The sequence below is a fragment of the Bombyx mori genome, chromosome 11 (genome assembly GCF_030269925.1).
Source record: "Bombyx mori chromosome 11, ASM3026992v2".
In the NCBI taxonomy this organism is placed as follows: Eukaryota; Metazoa; Arthropoda; class Insecta; order Lepidoptera; family Bombycidae; genus Bombyx; species Bombyx mori.
This window is the reverse complement of record NC_085117.1, coordinates 5,033,771-5,053,193: the sequence shown is the minus strand read 5'-3', so window position 1 is coordinate 5,053,193 and position 19,423 is coordinate 5,033,771. Positions and strand designations below refer to the sequence as shown.

Genomic DNA, 19,423 nt, shown 5'->3' with positions numbered 1-19,423 from the left:
CTCAGTGGGTCGCGTTTCCGATCCGGTGGTAGATTCTGCAGAGCACTGCTCTTACTAGAGTTAGTGTTAGCAACGTCGTCAGGTTTGAGCCCCGTGAGCTCACCTACTAGTTAAGGTTCCGCTGAAATAGCCTCTCAAGGCTATCAGCTTAGGTAGGAAAAAAAAGAAAATAAAACACTTGACTTAAAAGTCTCGGTACCAAGCCATAAAATCTTTAAAGAAAATGAATTATACGCAAACGTCAAATACGAAACAGCTGATTAAATTGTTTGTGTTATTTATTTCAACGTATTTCTTCACATACAAAGCACCTAACAGAATCAAAATGCAAAAAATTTTACGTAACGTACGTTCCTTAAACTGTATTCCAAGTTATCAAGTGCATAATATTCCTCGAACGCATCTATATCTATATTGTTTGTTTTTAGATTTCTCGTTATCCATATACGCCGAGAATCGATCAAAAAAGGTCGTTCTGGGAGTACGTGAATATGATGTTCAACAAACCTGATCCCGACAGGATCAAGGCCGTCGGAGCTGATCGAGCGTGCGCTGAGTGGGTCTTGAAAAATGGCGGTAAAATCGTTTGGGCGGATGGGAAACGAATTGAGGATTACAATGTACTTCCTTCCGACGATACGATCCTACCCAAAATAATTGAAATCGATGGAACCGATTCAGCTATATCTCACTACGGATTCCCACATTTAAGTAATCAAGTTTTCTGACATTTACAATCCGCGTCAAATCTTCCTCCTAATACTGGAACCCTCTTTAAATTAGTATTGGTAGGGTTGTCATGGATAAGTACGAAGGCCTGCTCGTTTCTGCCGCGAAACAAACGTGCTTTCCGGTTTGAAGATAGAGACTAGTGGCGTTACACAATTGCACATCATTTGCATCATCATGATCAATTGCAAAGCATTGACATCATCTATAAAAGTGCATGACGCAATTTACGTCGCGGTCCTTCATTAGACTAACCAAAAAACATATATACGCGACAACGAAAATCGTATTTGCAAATTTGTAAGTACCCTCAATTTTTTATTTGGTTACATACTATAAAATCTAATAATTCACGGTTCGAGCTATAGGCTTATAAATGCCATTGTTTTGAATAAATATGCCCTCAATACCAAACCAACTGCAAATAGCTATAAAGTTTTATTAAGTTACTTTTTACCGGTAGTAGGACGGCCTGTCTAATTCTGTCTTGAAGCAATAATGCATTTCGGTTTCAAGGGTGGGGCAGCCGTTTGTACTGTACTGATACCTTTCAACTCATGTCCCAAGATGGGTGGTGGCATTTAATTTGTAGATATCTATGGTCTGATTTTTTTTGCAACAAAAAAATTTTATTGTAGAAATTGTTTATATTTGTAAATTTGTCTTGATTTGTATATAAATAATATCCGTAAGTAAAAAACATAAAGCTGATGAGGTAAAAAGTACTGAAATTATGGATTCTCATGCCGAATCGGTATCGACAGATTAAAATGATTCCAACAAATATGATGATTGCAGAAAGGATGATAAGTATGCTGCTTATAGGGTCGCAGACTACTGTCGCAGATATCCCGACGACCTAATTGCGGGCAATGAATACCCTGTATTTATTGATAGTTTGAAAGTGGAGAAACCGATAGGGGATGGGAATATGATGCTCCTAAGTTCGTGTTTTTCTCGTTTCGTCAAGGGAGTAAAATATTTAAAAAAAATAAATAATTTATTTAATTCGAGGTGGGTGGCGCATTTACTTTGTAGATGTCTATGGGCTCCAGTAACCACTTAACACCAGGTGGGCTGTGAGCTCGTCCACCTATATAAACTATTAAAAAAAAATATTGCTTTAATTTCTGAAACATGGTTAAGATCTCACATAAAATATAATATTAGAAGTTACTCAGTTGTGAGAAATGACCATGGCAATTCTCATAACAGGGTAGCCATTTTAATTCATAATAGTATACAATACAAGAAAATCAATACCTTTTTTGATGATTCACTGCAAAATGTAGCAGTTATAATTAAAGTTTATAATAAAGAGTTATCATTAATCAGCTTTTACAGTCCTGGCCAATGTACACGTATTTTTGAAAAAAGGAAATTTGATAGTCTGTTGAATGGTATTCCAAAACCATTGATTATTGCTGGTGATTTTAATGCTTTTCATACTTCTTGGGGTTATAGTAAAACTAACATTAGAGGCAGATTAATCATGGATTCCATTGACAATAATGATTTAGTGCTTTTAAACGACGGACAACCTGCAACAGTAGGCTTACATGTATTCCGTCCAAATGGTCTTGATTTAACAATGGTATCATGTTCATTGGCTTTATCTTGTTCTTGACAGGTTTATTCTGATTCGCTAGGAAGTTATCATTTGCCTTCTGTAACAAAGTATACAGTGTCTTCATCAGTTAATTTTCCTTAGTTTTCTTCTAACATTCCTCAGCATGCTAACCTGAAACTGGTAGATTGGGATTTCTATGAAAAAATGTAAATGAATTGCTCAATGGTTTTCAGATTGGACTGTTATAATAGGTTTTGTTCTATAGTTACTAAAGCTATTACTTTGTCAGAAATTAAAGTAAGCACAAAGAATAAATTTCAAAATTCGCATAATGATCCGAAAAAGAAAAAGAGGATCTCATTAGTTTGGTGGAATGACAAGTGTGCTGCTGTGAATGATTGCAGACAGGCATATTCATATTTCAAAGCTTATCCTAGTCAATTTTCTTTTATCAATTTTAAACGTTTACAAGCTTTAAAAAAACGAATTATTAAACAATGAATTACATTTGGAAACAAGAAAACTTAATAAATCTTTTACTCCTCCTGCAGCATTTAATAATTGTAAATGGATTAATGATTTTGTTCTTAAATACACTCCAGATACAGTACAAAATTTTTCTACTTTCAATCCTAATAACATTAATTCATCAAATTCCTTCCTTATAAATGATTTCACAATTACAGAGTTACGGCCTGGCCACGGGGATCGGCGTTGCGAACGACGAAGCGGTGGATGAGGCGACCATTCGCGCAGCACCGTTTGCAGGCCACGGGTACTTACATGGGCGTGCCGGATAGTCTCGTGCTCATCATACGGGGCTTCTTGTCGAACCGCTCTTTTCGATATCGAGTCGAAGGAACCCGCTCCTCCCCGCGACCTCTCACAGCTGGAGTCCCACAAGGCTCTGTCCTCTCACCCCTCCTATTTAGCTTATTCGTCAACGATATTCCCCGGTCGCCGTCGAACCAGTTAGCTTTATTCGCCGACGACACGAATGTTTACTATTCCAGTAGAAGCAAGTCCCTAATCGCGAAGAAGCTTCAGAGCGCAGCCCTAGCCCTAGGACAGTGGTTCCGAAAATGGCGCATAGACATCAACCCAGCGAAAAGTACTGCGGTGATAATTCAGAGGGGAAGCTCCACACGGATTTCCTCCCGGATTAGGAGGAGGAATCTCACACCCCCGATTACTCTCTTTAGACAACCCATACCCTGCGCCAGGAAGGTCAAGTACCTGGGCGTTACCCTGGATGCATCGATGACATTCCGCCCGCATATAAAATCTGTCCGTGACCGTGCCGCGTTTATTCTCGGTAGACTCTACCCCATGATCTGTAAGCGGAGTAAAATGTCCCTTCGGAACAAGGTGACACTTTACAAAACTTGCATAAGGCCTGTCATGACTTACGCGAGTGTAGTGTTCGCTCACGCGGCCCGCACACACAGACACCCTCCAATCTCTACAATCCCGCTTTTGCAGGTTAGCCGTCGGAGCTCCGTGGTTCGTGAGAAACGTTGACCTACACGACGACCTGGGCCTCGAATCTATCCAGAAATACATGAAGTCAGCGTCGGAACGGTACTTCGATAAGGCTATGCGTCATGATAATCGCCTTATCGTTGCCGCCGCTGACTACTCCCCGAATCCTGATCACGCAGGAGCCAGTCACCGTCGACGCCCTAGACACGTCCTTACGGATCCATCAGATCCAATAACCTTTGCACTAGACGCCTTCAGCTCTAACACTGGGAGCAGGCTTAGGGACCCCGGTAACCGTACTCGTCGAACTCGACAAAGAGTTCGCCGTGCAACCTAACCCATGAATCAGCTCGCTGAGTTTCTCGCCGGATCTTCTCAGCGGGTCGCGATTCCGATCTGGTAGTAGATTCATTCGCGAAGCAGCTGCTCTTGAGCTGTTAGGTCTCCTTCGGAGGCGCTCGGGTAGCTGTTAGCAAATCCCACCCCTCCTGGCTGAGCCTTTGCTCGCCCACCTGTCCTGGTGAAACTGGAAAGGCCTCCGGGCCACCAGTAATCCTTCAATCATAAAAAAAAAGGAAAAAAAAGGGTACTTACGTTCGCCGCCGCGACTAGTAAGGAAGTCTGACAGCGAAATGTCTATCGAAATTATCTCGATATTGCTTACAAATTAATAGTTTTTTGGTTCAGGACCTATTATTTGGAAAAGATTGTGAAGTACATGATTTGAATAAGAATCGGAGTATACCTATAGATGGAGAATTCCACAAGAAGTACGAGAAATACTTTGGGTGGCTAGACTTCCAAATAGCTGGTCTAGCTAGTATTTCAGCTAATTTTTTTTTATTGCTTAGATGGGTGGACGAGCTCACAGCCCACCTTGTGTTAAGTGGTTACTAGAGCCCTTAGACATCTACAACGTAAATGCGCCACCCACCTTGGTATAGTTACAACGGCTGCCCCACCCTTCAAACCAAAACACCTTACTGCTTCACGGCAGTACTCATTTAATCACTGTACTATTCGCCGCGACTACCGCTCGACTCCGCCGTCCTTATTCATGCATTTGTTTTGCTCGCCCGCCGCATCGTAACAGCCTGGCCACGGGACATTCGCCGATACGACTATTCGCGCGGTGCGAACGGCGAAGCGTCTAGCGACTAAAACAAGCGCATAGAAATGTACCTAACAAGCCACGCGCACCGGCGACCGACGAAGCGACCGGCGAAATGTACCGAGCGAATCGCGCGATGCGGCGGGCGAGCAAAACAAATGCATGAATACGGACGGCGCACACTGTATTATTATCGAGATCTAGCAGAACTTAATTAAAAATAATACTCCTCTAAATATTCTTAAAACTCCCTTTATTACACAGGTGTATAACTAAATAACCGATATTGAAAAAAATAAATAAGTGTGTAACACCATACAACACAAGGGAAGTCTCGAAACATAGGTTATGCGTACTAGCACGAGTGTATTGTTTAGTTTTGCTTTATTGCAGAATGCGAACAGGTCTGTTCTTGTCGTTTAAAGTGCTATAATTGGTCATTTTTATCGTTTGTTATATCATCGAGGATACGTTAAGGTAAGTTTGAACCTTATAATATTGAAATGTTATTAATTAGTAACGTTTTTGCTGTAGTCCTTGAAAAAAAATTTCTTTTTGTATTAGTGTTGACTTTTAAAAATGTATGCAAGTGTATACACCGGGAAATCACTGTTATAGCATTCTACGGTTAATGTTCTTTGAAATTTAGTTGGAATCCCTTGCTCCTATTTGCCCCGCTCATAAATTTTTTTTTGTTTTCAGCGCAATGAAAAGGCGACATATTTTTAATATATGGTTTCCAAGTAATAAAAAAAAGGTCAAAATAACCTTATAATTGAAAAAATACTACAATATTATGACATAGAGGACTGTAGAAACCCTCCACGATCACTTCAAATGTTAATAAGTAGTCTTACAGCAAAAATACAATCTAAATGGGAGAAATGTAAGCGAAAATAACAGGGATCAATCTGGATTTAGTCAAACATTTCTGTTATCTTAGAGGCACAAGACATATGCCGAAGAGACAAGAAAACTTTATTTAGTACATTGTTCCTGGTACCTACTACATGCCTTCTAGTAGGTATACACAAAATTCTCTCACACTCAATAGAAGTAATTGAAACATGCGTTTTACCTTTGGACCAATTAGCAGAAGAAGCTCAAGAAGCGAACAATAAGGAATATAGGAGGAATCGCGAGTATTTCAGCAGTAAAACAAGCAGAATTAACACCAATCGAGACGTACTTAACCGATTTCTGATAGGTTCAGATCCACTTCTATCTTCCAAATCAACAGTGCAAAATAGAACATGGGAGAAGAAACTTACTCGACGGAGGAAGATGGGTAGAAGGATATGCGAATTTTTTTTAGTCTTTTGAATATATTTAGGGGTGTAAAATATATTTCTTGTGTATTTAGAACAAAGTTGCAGTATTAAAAATAATATTTTTAAAGAAAATAAAGATTAAATGATTTTTATTAATAATTAATGTTATTTATTTATTTAGAAATACGAAATAACATCTAATATTAACATTTTATGACACGTAAAATTAAAAAAAGATAAATTCACGCAAGATTGAATTAAGTTCTGCTAGATCTCGATAATAATACAGTGTGCGGCGCGAGCCACGGAGTCGAGCGGTAGTCGCGGCGAATAGTACAGTGATTAAATGAGTTTAGTTGTTTTCGCCGCGAAAAATTAACGCCGAAATTTTTATATTTTTTATTTATTTTTTATTTTATATTTTTAAAGTCGTCGTGGCCTAACGGACGTCCGGTGCAATCGTGTTGAGCGATGCACCGGTGTTCGAATATCAGGCGGGTACCAATTTTTGTAATGAAATATGTACTCAACAAATGTTCACGATTGATTTCCACGGTGAAGGAATAACATCGTGTAATAAAAATGAAATCCTCAAAATTATAATTTGCGTAATTACTGGTGGTAGGACCTCTCGTGAGTCCACACGGGTGGGTACTACCACCCTGCCTATTTCTGCCGTGAAGTAGTAATGCGTTTCGGTTTGAAGGGTGAGACAGCCATTATAACTATACTTGAGACCTTAGAACTTATATCTCAAGGTGGGTGGCGCATTTACGTTGTGGATGTCTATGGGCTCCAGTAACCACTTAACACAAGGTGGGCTGTGACTCACGAGTGGGTGGCTCGTCCACCCATCTAAGCAATAAAAAAAATTTAGCTGAAATACTAGCTAGACCAGCTATTTGGAAGTCTAGCCTCCCAAAGTATTTCTCGTACTTCTTGTGGAATTCTCCATCTATAGGTATACTCCGATTCTTATTCAAATCATGTACTTAACAATATTTTCCAAATAATAGGTCCTGAACCAAAAAACTATTAATTTGTAAGCAATATCGACATAATTTCGATATAGACATTTCGCTGACGGACTTCCTTACTAGTCGCGGCGGCGAACGTGAGTACCCGTGGCCTGCAAACGGTGCTGCGCGAATGGTCGCCTCGTCCACCGCTTCGCTGTTCGCCCCGCCGATCCCCGTGGCCAGGCCGTAAGTCGCCCGCGCGATTCGCTCAGTACATTTCGCCGGTCGCTTCGAAGGTCGCTGGTGCGCGTGGCTTGTTAGGTACATTTCTATGCGCTTATTTTAGTCGCTAGACGCTTCGCTGTTCGCACCGCGCGAATATTCGTATTGGCGAATGTCCCGTGGCCAGGCTGTTAAAAGCAGCCTTAAAATCTCGAAAAGATACAGCATGTGGTTTAGATTGGATTTCTCATAAAATGTTTAAATTGTTAAACAATAATAATCTATTGTTACTGTTACATATTTTTAATGCACTATGGTGTAATTCGATAATTCCTATGCAATGGAAAATAGATTGTCTTGTGCCAATTTCAAAATCTGGTAGGAATCCAGATTCTGGAGACTCATATCGTAGTTTCACAAGGTGGGATTTCGGCTCCAGCCCGCAGCTAACACCATGGGACAGTGGTTCCGGAAGTGGTGCATCGACATCAACCCCACGAAAAGCACAGCGGTACTCTTCAAAAAGGGTCGCCCTCCGAACACCACATTGAGCATCCCACTCCTGACTAGGCGCGTCAACACCTCCGCCTCCGCCATTTGCCCAATCACGATGTACGACCAACCCATACCGTGGGCCCCGAAGGTCAAATATTTAGGCGTCACCCTCGACAGAGGGATGAAATTCCGCACCCACATACAGACGGTACGCGACCGTGCCGCCTTCATACTAGGTCTCTACCCGATGATATGCAGGCGAAGTAAAATGTCCTTTAGAAATAAGGTGACACTACAAAACTTGCATACGCCCCGTCATGACCTATGCAAGTGTAGTGTTCGCTCACGCGGCCCGCACTAACTTAAAATCATTCCAAGTCATTAAATCCCGCTTTTGCAGGATAGCCCGTCGGAGCTCCGTTGTTCGTCAGGAACGTCGCCCTTCATGACGACCTGGACTTAGAATCCATCAGTAAGTATCAGTGCAGTCGGTGTGCAGTCGACGTCGATGCGCCACTTCGATAAAGCGGCACGACACGAGAACCCTCTCATCGTGGCCGTCGGTAACTACATTCCCGATCCTGCGGAAATAATGGAAAGCAGTCGACGTCACCCCCAAACACGTCATTTCGGATCCTCCCGATCCACTAACGGTGCTTTTAGGTACCTCAAGCACCGGTCACCGTTCTCGTCGAACCCGTCGCTTGTGACGAAGGGCTCGACGAGTAAATTAACCCTCAGACACAGCCCACTGAGTTTCTCGCCGGATCTTCTCAGTGGGTCGCGCTTCCTATCCGGTGGTAGATTCTGCGAAGCACGGCTCTTGCTAGGGTTCGTGTTAGCAACGTCATTAGGTTTGAGCCCAGTGAGCTCACCTATTAGTTAAGGCGACGCTGATTTAGCCTCTCAAGGCTATCAACTTAGGTAGGAAAAAAAAAGGTGTGCTCTTAAGCCCGCTTGTATTTATTATGTATATTCATTAGCTTAATCTTAAATTGGGCAATGATGTGTCTAACTTGCAGTTTGCTGATGACTTAGCAGTTTATTGCAGGGGTGGTGATCTGTATCTTATTATACAAAAAATCAATGTTGCTTTACAAAATTTGCTTAGCTATTTCAACGAACTCAATTTGGAAATTAATACTGACAAGAGCAAGGTTGTTTTTTTGGTTGGAATATTAGGTTTCTCAAATTAAAATTTTCTATAATAATAATAAACTACCTGTTGATAATTCTGTTCGGTTTTTGGGTGTCATATTCAGTAGTAGTTTCAAATTTAACAAATATATTGATTGCTTAACTGATCGTACATTAAAAGCTACTAACTTATTAAAATCTTTGACCGGCCTCATTGTGGGGTGCTCATCCAAAAATCTTATTGATTTTTGGAGTTTACTCCTTTAGAATCGATTTACATATATAGGCCCGGGGTATGAAAATTATGGGGACCAAAATCGTACTAGCATGTCACACGAAATGCGTTATGCGCCTGCGCCGGCAGTCCGCCACAAAGCCTCGTACTGATCGCGCGTTTCTCTCATTATTGTATTTTCATATATTTGTTAGTCGTTTGTTTTGTGTCTCGTTAATTTGTTAATAATCTGTAGTGTATCGTGTTGTCGTAATATAGAACTATTTCTCGTATTGTTTCGTTTAATTTTTTATATCCAGTAAACTCCAGTCGTGCGTCGGAGCGGACACACACACTTTTTTTTTTTATAAGTCTATTGTTCGTAGTCATTTTGAATATGGTTTTTTATGTTATTCAGATAATAAAAATGTAGTTGATAAATTAGATAAAATTCAAAATAAATGCTTTTATTATTCTTGGTGCAATGAGGCCCACTCCAATTATTTCCATGCAAGTGGAATTTAACATTCCTCCATTGTCATTAATATTTGAATATCTTAAATCAACATTTCTTTTGAAGCTCTTATCTGTGTCAAGACATCCTCTCATCTTGAAGTTACAAAGTATTTCAAATAATGTACAATCTTATGTTCCATATCTGGCACAGGATCACCCTGAAATTTTAAAATTAAAATTTTTATTATTTAAATTAAATTTTAAATTTAAAACAGACTATAATTTATATTTATTTGAAAATGATCTTTGGCCTTGTTATAATACAACTTACAAAACTAAATTGAATCCTATTCAAATTATTATAAATAATTCTTTACAGTGTAAGGAGGATATTTGGCTTTAGAGAAATACGAAAGTTATAATAAATTGTTTACTGATGGTGCTAAAGATAGTACTACTGTTTCCATGGCAGTATATGACTGCAAAGCTCGAAAGGGGTATGGTTATAAACTCCCTCATTTAACAAGTATATCTACAGCCGAGGGTCATGCTATTAAATCTGCACTTGATTATATTGAAGCTGAGGCAGTAGAGAAATGGCTAGTTATCTCTGATAGTATGAGCATTTTGAAGGCATTAGATAATCCAAGATTATCTACCAACACCAGTTATTTTATTTTTATATCAGGGAAAAGTACTATAATTTAATTAATAATCATCATAAAAATATAATTTTGTTTTGGACAACATCGCATATTGGTGTTGCTGGCAATGAGAAGGTTGATTACTTGGCAAAATGTATTACAGCAATCCCTTTTTTTTTTCCCCCCTACCTATGCTGATAGCCTTGAGAGGCTATTTCAGCTTCACCCTAACGATTGTAGGTGAGCTCACGGGGCTCAACCGGAGAGTTGCTAACACTGACCCTAGCAAGAGCAGTGCTTCGCAGAATCTACCACCGGATCGGAAACGCGACCCACTGAGAAGATCCGGCGAGAAACTCAGTGGGCTGTGTCTATGGGCTAGTTCGCTCGTCGAGCCCTTCGTCGCAAGCGACGGGTTCGACGAAGACGGTGACCGGTGCTTGTGGTGCAAAGCACCGTTAATGGGCCAGCAATCCCTAACAAACATATAAAACAAGTACTTGCGGGGAACTACCGGCTGGCCGCATGAAAAATATAAACACATACCTATATTAAAATTCAGACGTACCATAGGTATAAAAATGTACCTAGCGGCCAGGGCATACGGTTCAAAATCACTAGGAATAATTCCGTGTCGCTTGCTCATTCATTTTGCGTAGTGCTGTAGCACTGCACGTCAAGCCATCGCGTTGCAGCGTCGAAACCTGTGATAGTGTGATGGTTTGTTTCCTTCGCGTAATGTGTGATGTTGCATTACATCGTAGAGTAATATTACCGGAGTAATATCACTCGCATTACTTACACATGTCTAGCATGTAGTCGTGTTTGATTTTTAAGGTGAATTTAAATTTGCAGATGGTTGTACGATGCTAAGCAAAATTATCCTGCATAATAATAATTATATAGACGATCGGGCTCTGAAAGGATTATCGTACGCAAAGAACACACTTTCGCATTTACAAATCTCAAAATGTGTGAATGTCACCGATGCCGGTCTTAAAGAACTCAACATATTGGAGAAACTGCAGCACCTGATACTCTTTAATTTGGAGAGTGTTAACGATTTGGAAGATTGTAAAAAATATCTGAAGTCTCAAATTCCTAAATGTAATATTGAAGGTAATTCTCTCTTTATTACTATATCTATTAAGTTACGTTATTAGGGGCTGAGCAAACATTTGTGGAACACTTAACACTTTGAATCTTCTGGTCTCTGACTACATTCGTTTTGGAACTCATACCAGAACATCACAATAGTTATATAACAAGATTAATCACCTCACTGATCTAGTAGATCTACCATAGGCTCATCTTTTAAAATCCTTTAATTTGTTATCGGTCTTAATGGAGTCTTTCAACATAATTGTCATTAAATTCAACCTTTGATGGATTCAAAATTTTGCACATGTATCAAGGATCGCTGAAAATACAATTCTTTTTGTTACTTGACTTACAGAATACTTACTGTAGGTTTTGGCAAAAATTTTAAAAGTGATGGATGAAAGGTGATTGCGAATGTTGCAATGGATGTGTGAAGCAACAAGAATGGAGAGAATATGGAATGAATATGTTAGAGGAAGTCTGAAAGTGGCACCTGTGACAGAGAAATTGAGAAGAGCGAGTTTGGGATGGCAAGGTCATGTGATGAGACGAAGAAAAAATGAGGTTGGTAAGAGAGGTTAACTATGAATGTGGAAGGCTTAGAGGAAAAGGTAGACCTAAAGAAGTAATGGATGGATTGCGTGAAAGACGATATTTGTAAGAGGGGAGTGAGCGAAGAAATGGTATATGATAGAGTGTATGGAAGGAGAAAGCATTTTGCGCCGACCCCGGAAGGCCGGGAGGAGGGCAGGAGAATCACGACAATCACGACTTGACTTACATAATATTATTTATTTCAGTTTATCTTTAGAAGCATGTTTTTTTACTTCCACTTCTACCTGTTTAATGTTGGGATCATCAACTCAAAGGTTATTTTATAGAAATTCTCCAATTTTGGTCAGAGTCGTCCATGTCCCACAGGATTGATGAATCTTTTTGATCTGATTTGAAACTATTTATTTTTCGATCACATTTCCATTACCAGACTGGAAGTCACATCATTCATAATCATTATTAACTGTCACATCCAAATAATTAATTTGTCTTACAGGTAATCCGAAGCAAAAAAACGAAGATTCATTGTAAATATTGTTTTATTCTACGAGTATTTTATTATTGTTCAAATTCATTTACAAAAAAAAGAATTATTGTGATTGCATTGTTTTTTTTCTAATCATAAAACTAGTTAAAGGTGAAAACTTTAAATTTTATTTGAACATACCCTATATATTATGTTTAAATATAATTATATCATTTAAAAATGAAGAACTATATTAGAAATGGAGTCGTTGTTAGAACAATATAATATATATTTTTTTAATACTAAATTTTTTTGCTGCCTTCACTATCTGTACACGTGGAGACGCGACCCATCCGATGTTAAGTGGTCACCGGAGTTCATTGCGCCTGTTTTCACTTAATAACGCTCAAATAGATCAACAATAGTCAAAATACATCTAAAAAATTTATTATTTATTTTTATTGTCAGGTTCAATTCAAATATATTGATATAGTGATCATACTATAGATTTGGCATTTCTATTTAACTCCTTTACCGACGGCGTCATTGACGGAAGTATATCCGTCCCTCTCTAGTAGCTCGGCCAGTTCGTCCTTTATCCTCCTCACGACCGGAGGTCCGTGGTAGATGAGCGCGGTGTACACTTGCACGGCGCCGGCGCCCGCCAGGATCTTCTCATACGCGTCACGCCCCGTGAACACTCCCCCTACTCCTATTATCGGAACTTTACCTGAAAAAAATTTTTTTTATTGCCTATATGGGTGGACGAGCTCACAGTCCACCTGGTGTTAAATGTTTACCGGAGCCCATATTCACACTTCGATAATATGAAAAATAAAACCCGATTTCAACAAATTGAAATGAGTATTTGGTCAATGTAGTCGACTAAATATGAATTATCGAGGCTGACTCGAGAATCACACCAGAAGCGCCATCTATCGGATATAGTTATCAAAGCTCTGAGGCAACACGAGCATATGAAAAAGTACAACTTGAATTGATGATGGTAATCTAATTTTATTTGAAGTCGATTAATACAACAATGGTCAACTTGCTGAACAAAAAAAACTTCTTGAGCTATTTATTTGAGTGGAGTAAACTTAATTGAAGTTCAATTAAAAACACCGAACTGTTGATGCTAATACCAAATAAATAAGCGACATTTCGGTTAAAACGAAATCTTTGTAATTAAAGGTCCACTTCATTTGGTATAAGTATCAACAGTTCGATATTTTTCATTGAACTTCAATTATGTTTACTTCATTTAAATTAGCTCAAGAAGTTTTTTTTATGATATATTTTCCAAATTTTAAACTATAAACGGCTGGGTGATCCGATGGTCCCTTAAAGTTTAAAATTTCGCGGCAGGTACAGGAAAATAATTGATACCTACCCGTGCGGGGTCACCGAAACCCCGGCGTAGACATTTTTTTTAAGGGATTTTATGACCTGGTAACTAAGACCTTTAAGTCATGTCTTATTTTAATTTATATTTATATTTTTATAGAAAATGATATTATGGAGTGAAATGAAATTAAGATGATTAATTGGAGACATTAATCAACTGGGATGAAATTAAATGAAATGAAATGAGATGATATGGGATGAAATATAATCTCAGTAAATGGTGGTCATTTACTAATTTTTTCAGTGGACTTTTTGGAGGATCCCGAGAAGTTACGTCCAGCGGCTTTGTTTCATTTTCCCACATTTATGCACTTTCACAGATATTAAACAGTTAATAAACCACCATTATTACACATTTTAACCTGAAGAAACACTAAGTAGACAAAACAAATCAGACAACTTCACTCCTCGCGTTCCCGCCAAAAAGTCCCAGCGTAGACAGCTGATCACAACGAGCAGACTACAGCAGTGTTGCCAACTTACGAACCTTTAGTTAATCTGTACACGTCCCTGATCATCTCCGTAGATCTGTTGGTCAGCGGCTTCCCGCTCAGGCCGCCCGGTTCGTTCACAAACTCCTTATTCTTGAGGCTCTGCCTCTCGACGGTCGTGTTCGATATGATCAGGCCGTCAACCTTGCTGTGCTGTTTGCCAATGACATTGACCACGTCTTTTAGCTCGTCCTCGTTCAGGTCCGGAGCCAGTTTGAGGAGCAGCGGCTTGTTCGAGTTCCGCCGTTTTCTAGCTCTGTTTATTTCGGTCAATAAGTTTTCTAGTTCGTTCTTGTTTTGTAATGATCTCAGGCCGGGGGTGTTAGGGCTGTGCAAAAAAAGAAAAGAAAAGAAAAACATTTTTAGTTTGGACTTAAATAATCCTCAATATCTGGTACATAATACATTGCTATATGTCATCAAATAACAGAAATGAATATCAAAAGTCCTAGTAATATCGAGAGCTCTCGACTACTGTAACTCCATCTATTGTCAATACTCGACTTGTGAGGAATGTTCTCGATAATTCTAGGGATGTCGTATCGACTATAAAAGCGTTGCAGAGATGACATGAAGGCAGTTAGTACTCTGAACTACTCGAAGCGAAATAGCAAACGGATCACCTGAAGTGAAACGGAAGAAGGTAATTACGAATTGTTAAGTACTCTAAGTGTTAAATAGAGTTTTAAATTGTACTTTCTGTAAGTTTTCTCTCAAGCCGTAACGAATCTGTCGCCTTCCATGAAGTCGAGGCATTGGCGCCTCCTAATGAAATTTAAACCACCAGTAAATGAATTTCCCACTGACCTGCTAACGTTCACAACAAAATAATCAGCCACATCCGAGAACTTTTCAATGCCGGACACATAATCCTTCCCTGCATCATCGGAGAGCTTATTCTTTCCCAGATTCACGCCGAGGAGTGCCCGATTCATTACGGCCTTCTCGATTCCTTCCAGCTTTTTGTATACTTCGTCGTGCCCTATGCTGTTGAAGCCATATCTGTTGATGACGGCTCCGTCCTCCGGGAGTCGGAAGACCCTCGGCTTGGGATTCCCGGGCTGCGGCTGCGGCGTGACCGAGCCCACTTCGATGATCGAGAAGCCCAGTTTCATCAGGCCCACGACCGCGTCTCCGTGCTTGTCGAACCCGGCGGCTATGCCAAGTGGATTGCTTAGGTCGTAGTCAAGCAATCTTGTTTTCTGAAATTTTTTGCAACGATTATACAATACTTATTAAATCTGGTCACACTCTGCTGTGACTTTTTCTAGCCGTGCTCCTCAGATAGACATCTACAACGTAGATTTCACCACCACTTTGGAATGTGAGTTCTAAGGCCTCAGTTTTTGCAGTGTATAAGATATTTGTTCTTCTTTTCATAAAATGGATTACTAAGTGCGGTTTATATTAAAACACTAGCAGACCCGGCCACGCGTTGATGTGGCTAAGGTTTTTGTTGTTAAATAACACGTGGCCGGCTATGCTAATACCAAAAATTGACAAAGTAAGAACAATTGGAATTCAATGTATTGCGTGAGCCTCACCAACACGTGGTGTTTATGCCATTAAATTGTAGCTTATGTGACACGTTGGTATTTTTAGCACAGCGCCATCTATGAGATATTAATGTCAGACAATATTACAATTGTCGGTAAGAACTGATTTAAGGCGCCATCTGTTTTAGAATTATGAAACTTACAATTAATAACAATAATCAACATAAGAAATAATGTTATTGTTAATTAATAAATATTGCGACCATTAATCGAAATAAAAACCATCCTATCTTTCAAGTTGGATCAAACTGCAGACGGTGTGCAAATTTAATTTAAAATCGGTTAAGTACTTGAGGAGTTCATCGCGGACAAAGAACGTGACACGTGATTTATATATTATTAAAAGAAATACACTGACATGTTATTAAACACTCATGCTTAAGGTTGTAATTAACTAAATTACATGATATGACAATCTATATTTATAAAAATGAATTGCTGTTCGTTAGTCTCGCTAAAATTCGAGAACGGCTGGACCGATTTGGCTAATTTTGGTCTTGAATTATTTGTGGAAGTCCGGAGAAGGTTTAAAAGGTAGATAAATATAAAAATGCACGGAATAAAAAAAAACCAATTACTTTTTTCCTTTGATGTACGGGGGGGATGTACGGGGTACATCAAAGGAAAAAAGTAATTGTTTTTTTTTTGTCGGACGGATTCCTTTAGTTTGTTTTAAGTATAAGTATTTTATACAAAAGTTTAGGTCTTTTATCTATCGATTGAGGCACTACGAAGTCTGTCGGGTCAGCTAGTACTTACTAAAATCTTTGGGTCTTCATTTTGATCAGGTGGAAATAGTCCGTGTTTGATCGCTGCCACTCCGATTCGATGAGCGACTTCAGGACTCAGATACTGACTGAGAGGTTGGAGGACGTTCTCGTAATAACTGTTAAAGTCCTTCTTGTAATAAATATACTGGTAGGCGATAGCTCCTCCGATTGTCACATAACAAAGGGATCTAATTTTTTTCTGAAATCAAAAGTGCAAAATTTCTGTGTAAATATGAAATGTGAAAGGAAATAGTTAAACTAATATTAGCATTTCAGAAACTGTCTTCCATGAAATCCTTTCGAATTTAGCCTTTTCATTGTACTCTATTTATCAGCTCAAAAAGGCCCACTGCTTGACATTGGCCTCCCTAGAGCTCACCATAATAAAGTGTTTTGCACTGCCTGCATCCAGCATCAGGTGGTCAGTCCATCTAATGGAAGGTCTATCTACCTTGGGAGAATCATGAGAAACAACATAGGCTTGCTGTTTATTTTGATTCTCCCATGCATCATCTCAATGATTTGATCTAACAGGGAAACTCCGAAGACTGTCCTCACCATAGTTCTTGAGTCGGGAGTGTTGTGAGTAACCACTTTTAACTGCCATGTCATCAGAAGCATCCCATACCTGTCAAGTGGTCCACATTTCTTTGACATGTTATCATCGCTAAATATATTCAAATATCAATTGGACAATGCTGATTTGTTTTATGCAAGTAATGAAACAAACTAAATTGATTTTTAGTAGCAATCACTTCTCTTTCTCTTTTTCTTTCTTTTTGCCGTGAAGCAGTAATGCGTTTCAGTTTCAAACATGGGGCACCCGTTGTAACTATACTGAGACCTTAGAACTTATATCTCAAAGTGGGTGGCGCATTTACGTTGTAGATGTCTATGGGCTCCAGTAACCACTTAACATCAGGTGGGCTGTGAGCTCGTAAACCAAACTAAGCAATAAAAAAAATACAAACCAAAAACTTTTAACCCTTTTTTTATGAAAATTGCATAGGATGAGGAGTATAAGATTTCCCACACTTACAGAGGAGTGCAGAATGTTGATATTTTTTTAATTATCCTTAAAAATATATTCAATCAATAAAAAAAACATTACACACACTACCATGTATTGGACACAAAACAAATATATATAATACTCTTTGTTTATTGTCAAACTATTGTTATTGTTTAAAGTCTGGTCAAATTGAGAATAAATTAATATAGTTTATTAATGCATAATAATGTTCAAACTTATAATTTTAATGAATTGTAGTCGAATTTCGACTACGAGGGAACACTAGTATATAGATAATAAACTCCTAAAAGAAGAGCAAGAAACCTGTTCAACATATGAATGTTTGCTCAATGTGGGAATTGAACTCACAGCCCTCAGCATGCCAGTCACCAGTCAAGAGTGCTACTGCACAACTAAGTATACCAATAGGAAAGACTTCAGCAAATATTTTGAGCCTCAACGCTGTTAGTGATACAAGAATTAATTTGTTGTAACATTGTGTTTTATAGAAAATTCTACTCATCATAAAAAAATCTACGACGACTTGTACTTAAGGTCTCTTTTATATTTGTTTGAAGATAGTATGGTATCGAATGCGTCGTAAAAATTGCATCTCAAGTCACAGGTAAGCAGTCTTGAGCACACTAGATTAAATTATAGATTTAAATAAGGGAAAAATTTGCATTTCTTTGATATCGTGCATATAATGATGATTAATCGATAAACAAAAACACAAACCAAAGGGTCTTTCTTCTGCGACATTGTAGTTGTAAACAGACAAATTAATTTGTTATTTGTACTATCACGTTGAAATTGTATTTGTGCACAAACAAAAATATAACCTCAAAGTGGAATGTTTTGATAGTTGTAGTTACATTTTTCCAACTGGTAAGGCGAAGGTGTCACACAATACATCCTAATCTTTAATACATTTTGTTTTATAAAAAATGATATAAAGAATGAAATTAAATGAAGTTAATTAATTTGAGACATTAATCAATTAAGACATAACTTGATTGATTGAACATTGAAAGTATATGAAACGAAATGATATGGGATGGCATATAGTCTCAATGAAATGAATCTTAAGATCCCGAGAAGCTACGTCCAATGGCTTGTGTCATTTTCCCAGATTTGTGCACTTTCACAGACGCTAAACAGTTAACAAACCAACGTTATCATACATTGAAACATTTAATTAACTAAATAAAACAGCAGACGAGCATACAACCCACCTGATGGTGGGTGGTTACCGTTGCTCATAGATTTCAGCAATACCAGAGGCAGAGCCAAGCCGCTGCCTACCGGTCTTACTTGCGCCTACCAAAGCATACTTGCGGGTCAAATGTTTTAGAGTTTTCTATCTCCCAAACATTTTGCAATCCAATAATGAGATCCGTTTTGACAGAGCCTTCAAACATTCGACTTGGCTGTGGTAAGGTTTGGCTTAAAAAAGCTTGCAATCAGAACAACCCAGTATTTTAATATGATCGTCCTATTGGACGATCATATTATAACGACGAAAATATTTTTTGTTTTATTAGCTGGCTATGTTTGTTTTGTGTGTGTCGGTTTGCTATTTAATCATAATTTTAACGTGACTAGAGGTCCCGCAGTAATCGAAATTCGACTATAATTAATTGGAATTGTAAGTTTGTACACTATTATGATTGTATTTTATACTTCTATAATCACAAATTTCGCCAAGACTACACTATAAAAAATATTAACAAAGACAAACAATATTTAATCTATTCTCAATTTGACCACAGACG

At 38.6% G+C, this 19,423-nt stretch overlaps 2 protein-coding genes and 1 long non-coding RNA gene across 4 annotated transcripts; 2 read left to right on the top strand and 1 right to left on the bottom strand.

Moving 5' to 3' along the window:
* The first annotated feature begins 213 nt into the window (after nucleotides 1-213).
* LOC101737433 (ATP synthase subunit s, mitochondrial) lies at nucleotides 214-12,545 on the top strand. Its single transcript, XM_004924145.5, has 4 exons — nucleotides 214-346; nucleotides 429-711; nucleotides 11,146-11,409; nucleotides 12,443-12,545. The coding sequence occupies exons 1-4, from the start codon at nucleotides 224-226 to the stop codon at nucleotides 12,475-12,477; spliced, it is 705 nt and encodes a 234-aa protein (XP_004924202.2). The 5' UTR covers nucleotides 214-223; the 3' UTR covers nucleotides 12,478-12,545.
* On the top strand, nucleotides 5,210-6,322 carry LOC119629116 (uncharacterized). Its single transcript, XR_005245202.2, has 2 exons — nucleotides 5,210-5,369; nucleotides 5,595-6,322. It is a non-coding gene; the product is annotated as an uncharacterized LOC119629116 (long non-coding RNA).
* On the bottom strand, nucleotides 12,468-18,544 carry LOC101737574 (dihydroorotate dehydrogenase (quinone), mitochondrial). Of its 2 annotated transcripts, XM_021346699.3 has the most exons (6): nucleotides 18,387-18,490; nucleotides 17,195-17,264; nucleotides 16,626-16,835; nucleotides 15,118-15,512; nucleotides 14,307-14,638; nucleotides 12,468-13,142 (listed from the first exon to the last, which is right to left on the bottom strand). In XM_021346699.3, exons 2-6 carry the CDS (start codon nucleotides 17,255-17,257, stop codon nucleotides 12,931-12,933), a joined length of 1,212 nt encoding a protein of 403 aa, XP_021202374.1. In that variant the 5' UTR covers nucleotides 17,258-17,264; nucleotides 18,387-18,490; the 3' UTR covers nucleotides 12,468-12,930. The 2 variants fall into 2 exon arrangements, with proteins under 2 accessions (XP_021202374.1, XP_004924203.1); XM_004924146.5 differs by lacking the exon at nucleotides 17,195-17,264 and having other exon boundaries at nucleotides 18,387-18,544.
* Nucleotides 18,545-19,423: the final 879 nt, after the last annotated feature.

Coding starts and splice junctions, on each gene's coding strand:
- LOC101737574 (XM_021346699.3), bottom strand. CDS start 17,257: ATGCTTCTGATGACATGGCAGTTAAAAGTGGTTACTCACAACACTCCC. Junction 15,513..16,625: donor ATGAAGACCCAAAGATTTTA/GTAAGTACTAGC, acceptor AAAAAATTTCAG/AAAACAAGATTGCTTGACTA. Junction 13,143..14,306: donor CGTGTACAGATTAACTAAAG/GTTCGTAAGTTG, acceptor AATTTTTTTCAG/GTAAAGTTCCGATAATAGGA.
- LOC101737433 (XM_004924145.5), top strand. CDS start 224: ATGAATTATACGCAAACGTCAAATACGAAACAGCTGATTAAATTGTTT. Junction 347..428: donor TGCAAAAAATTTTACGTAAC/GTACGTTCCTTA, acceptor GTTTGTTTTTAG/ATTTCTCGTTATCCATATAC. Junction 712..11,145: donor CTACGGATTCCCACATTTAA/GTAATCAAGTTT, acceptor TTAAATTTGCAG/ATGGTTGTACGATGCTAAGC.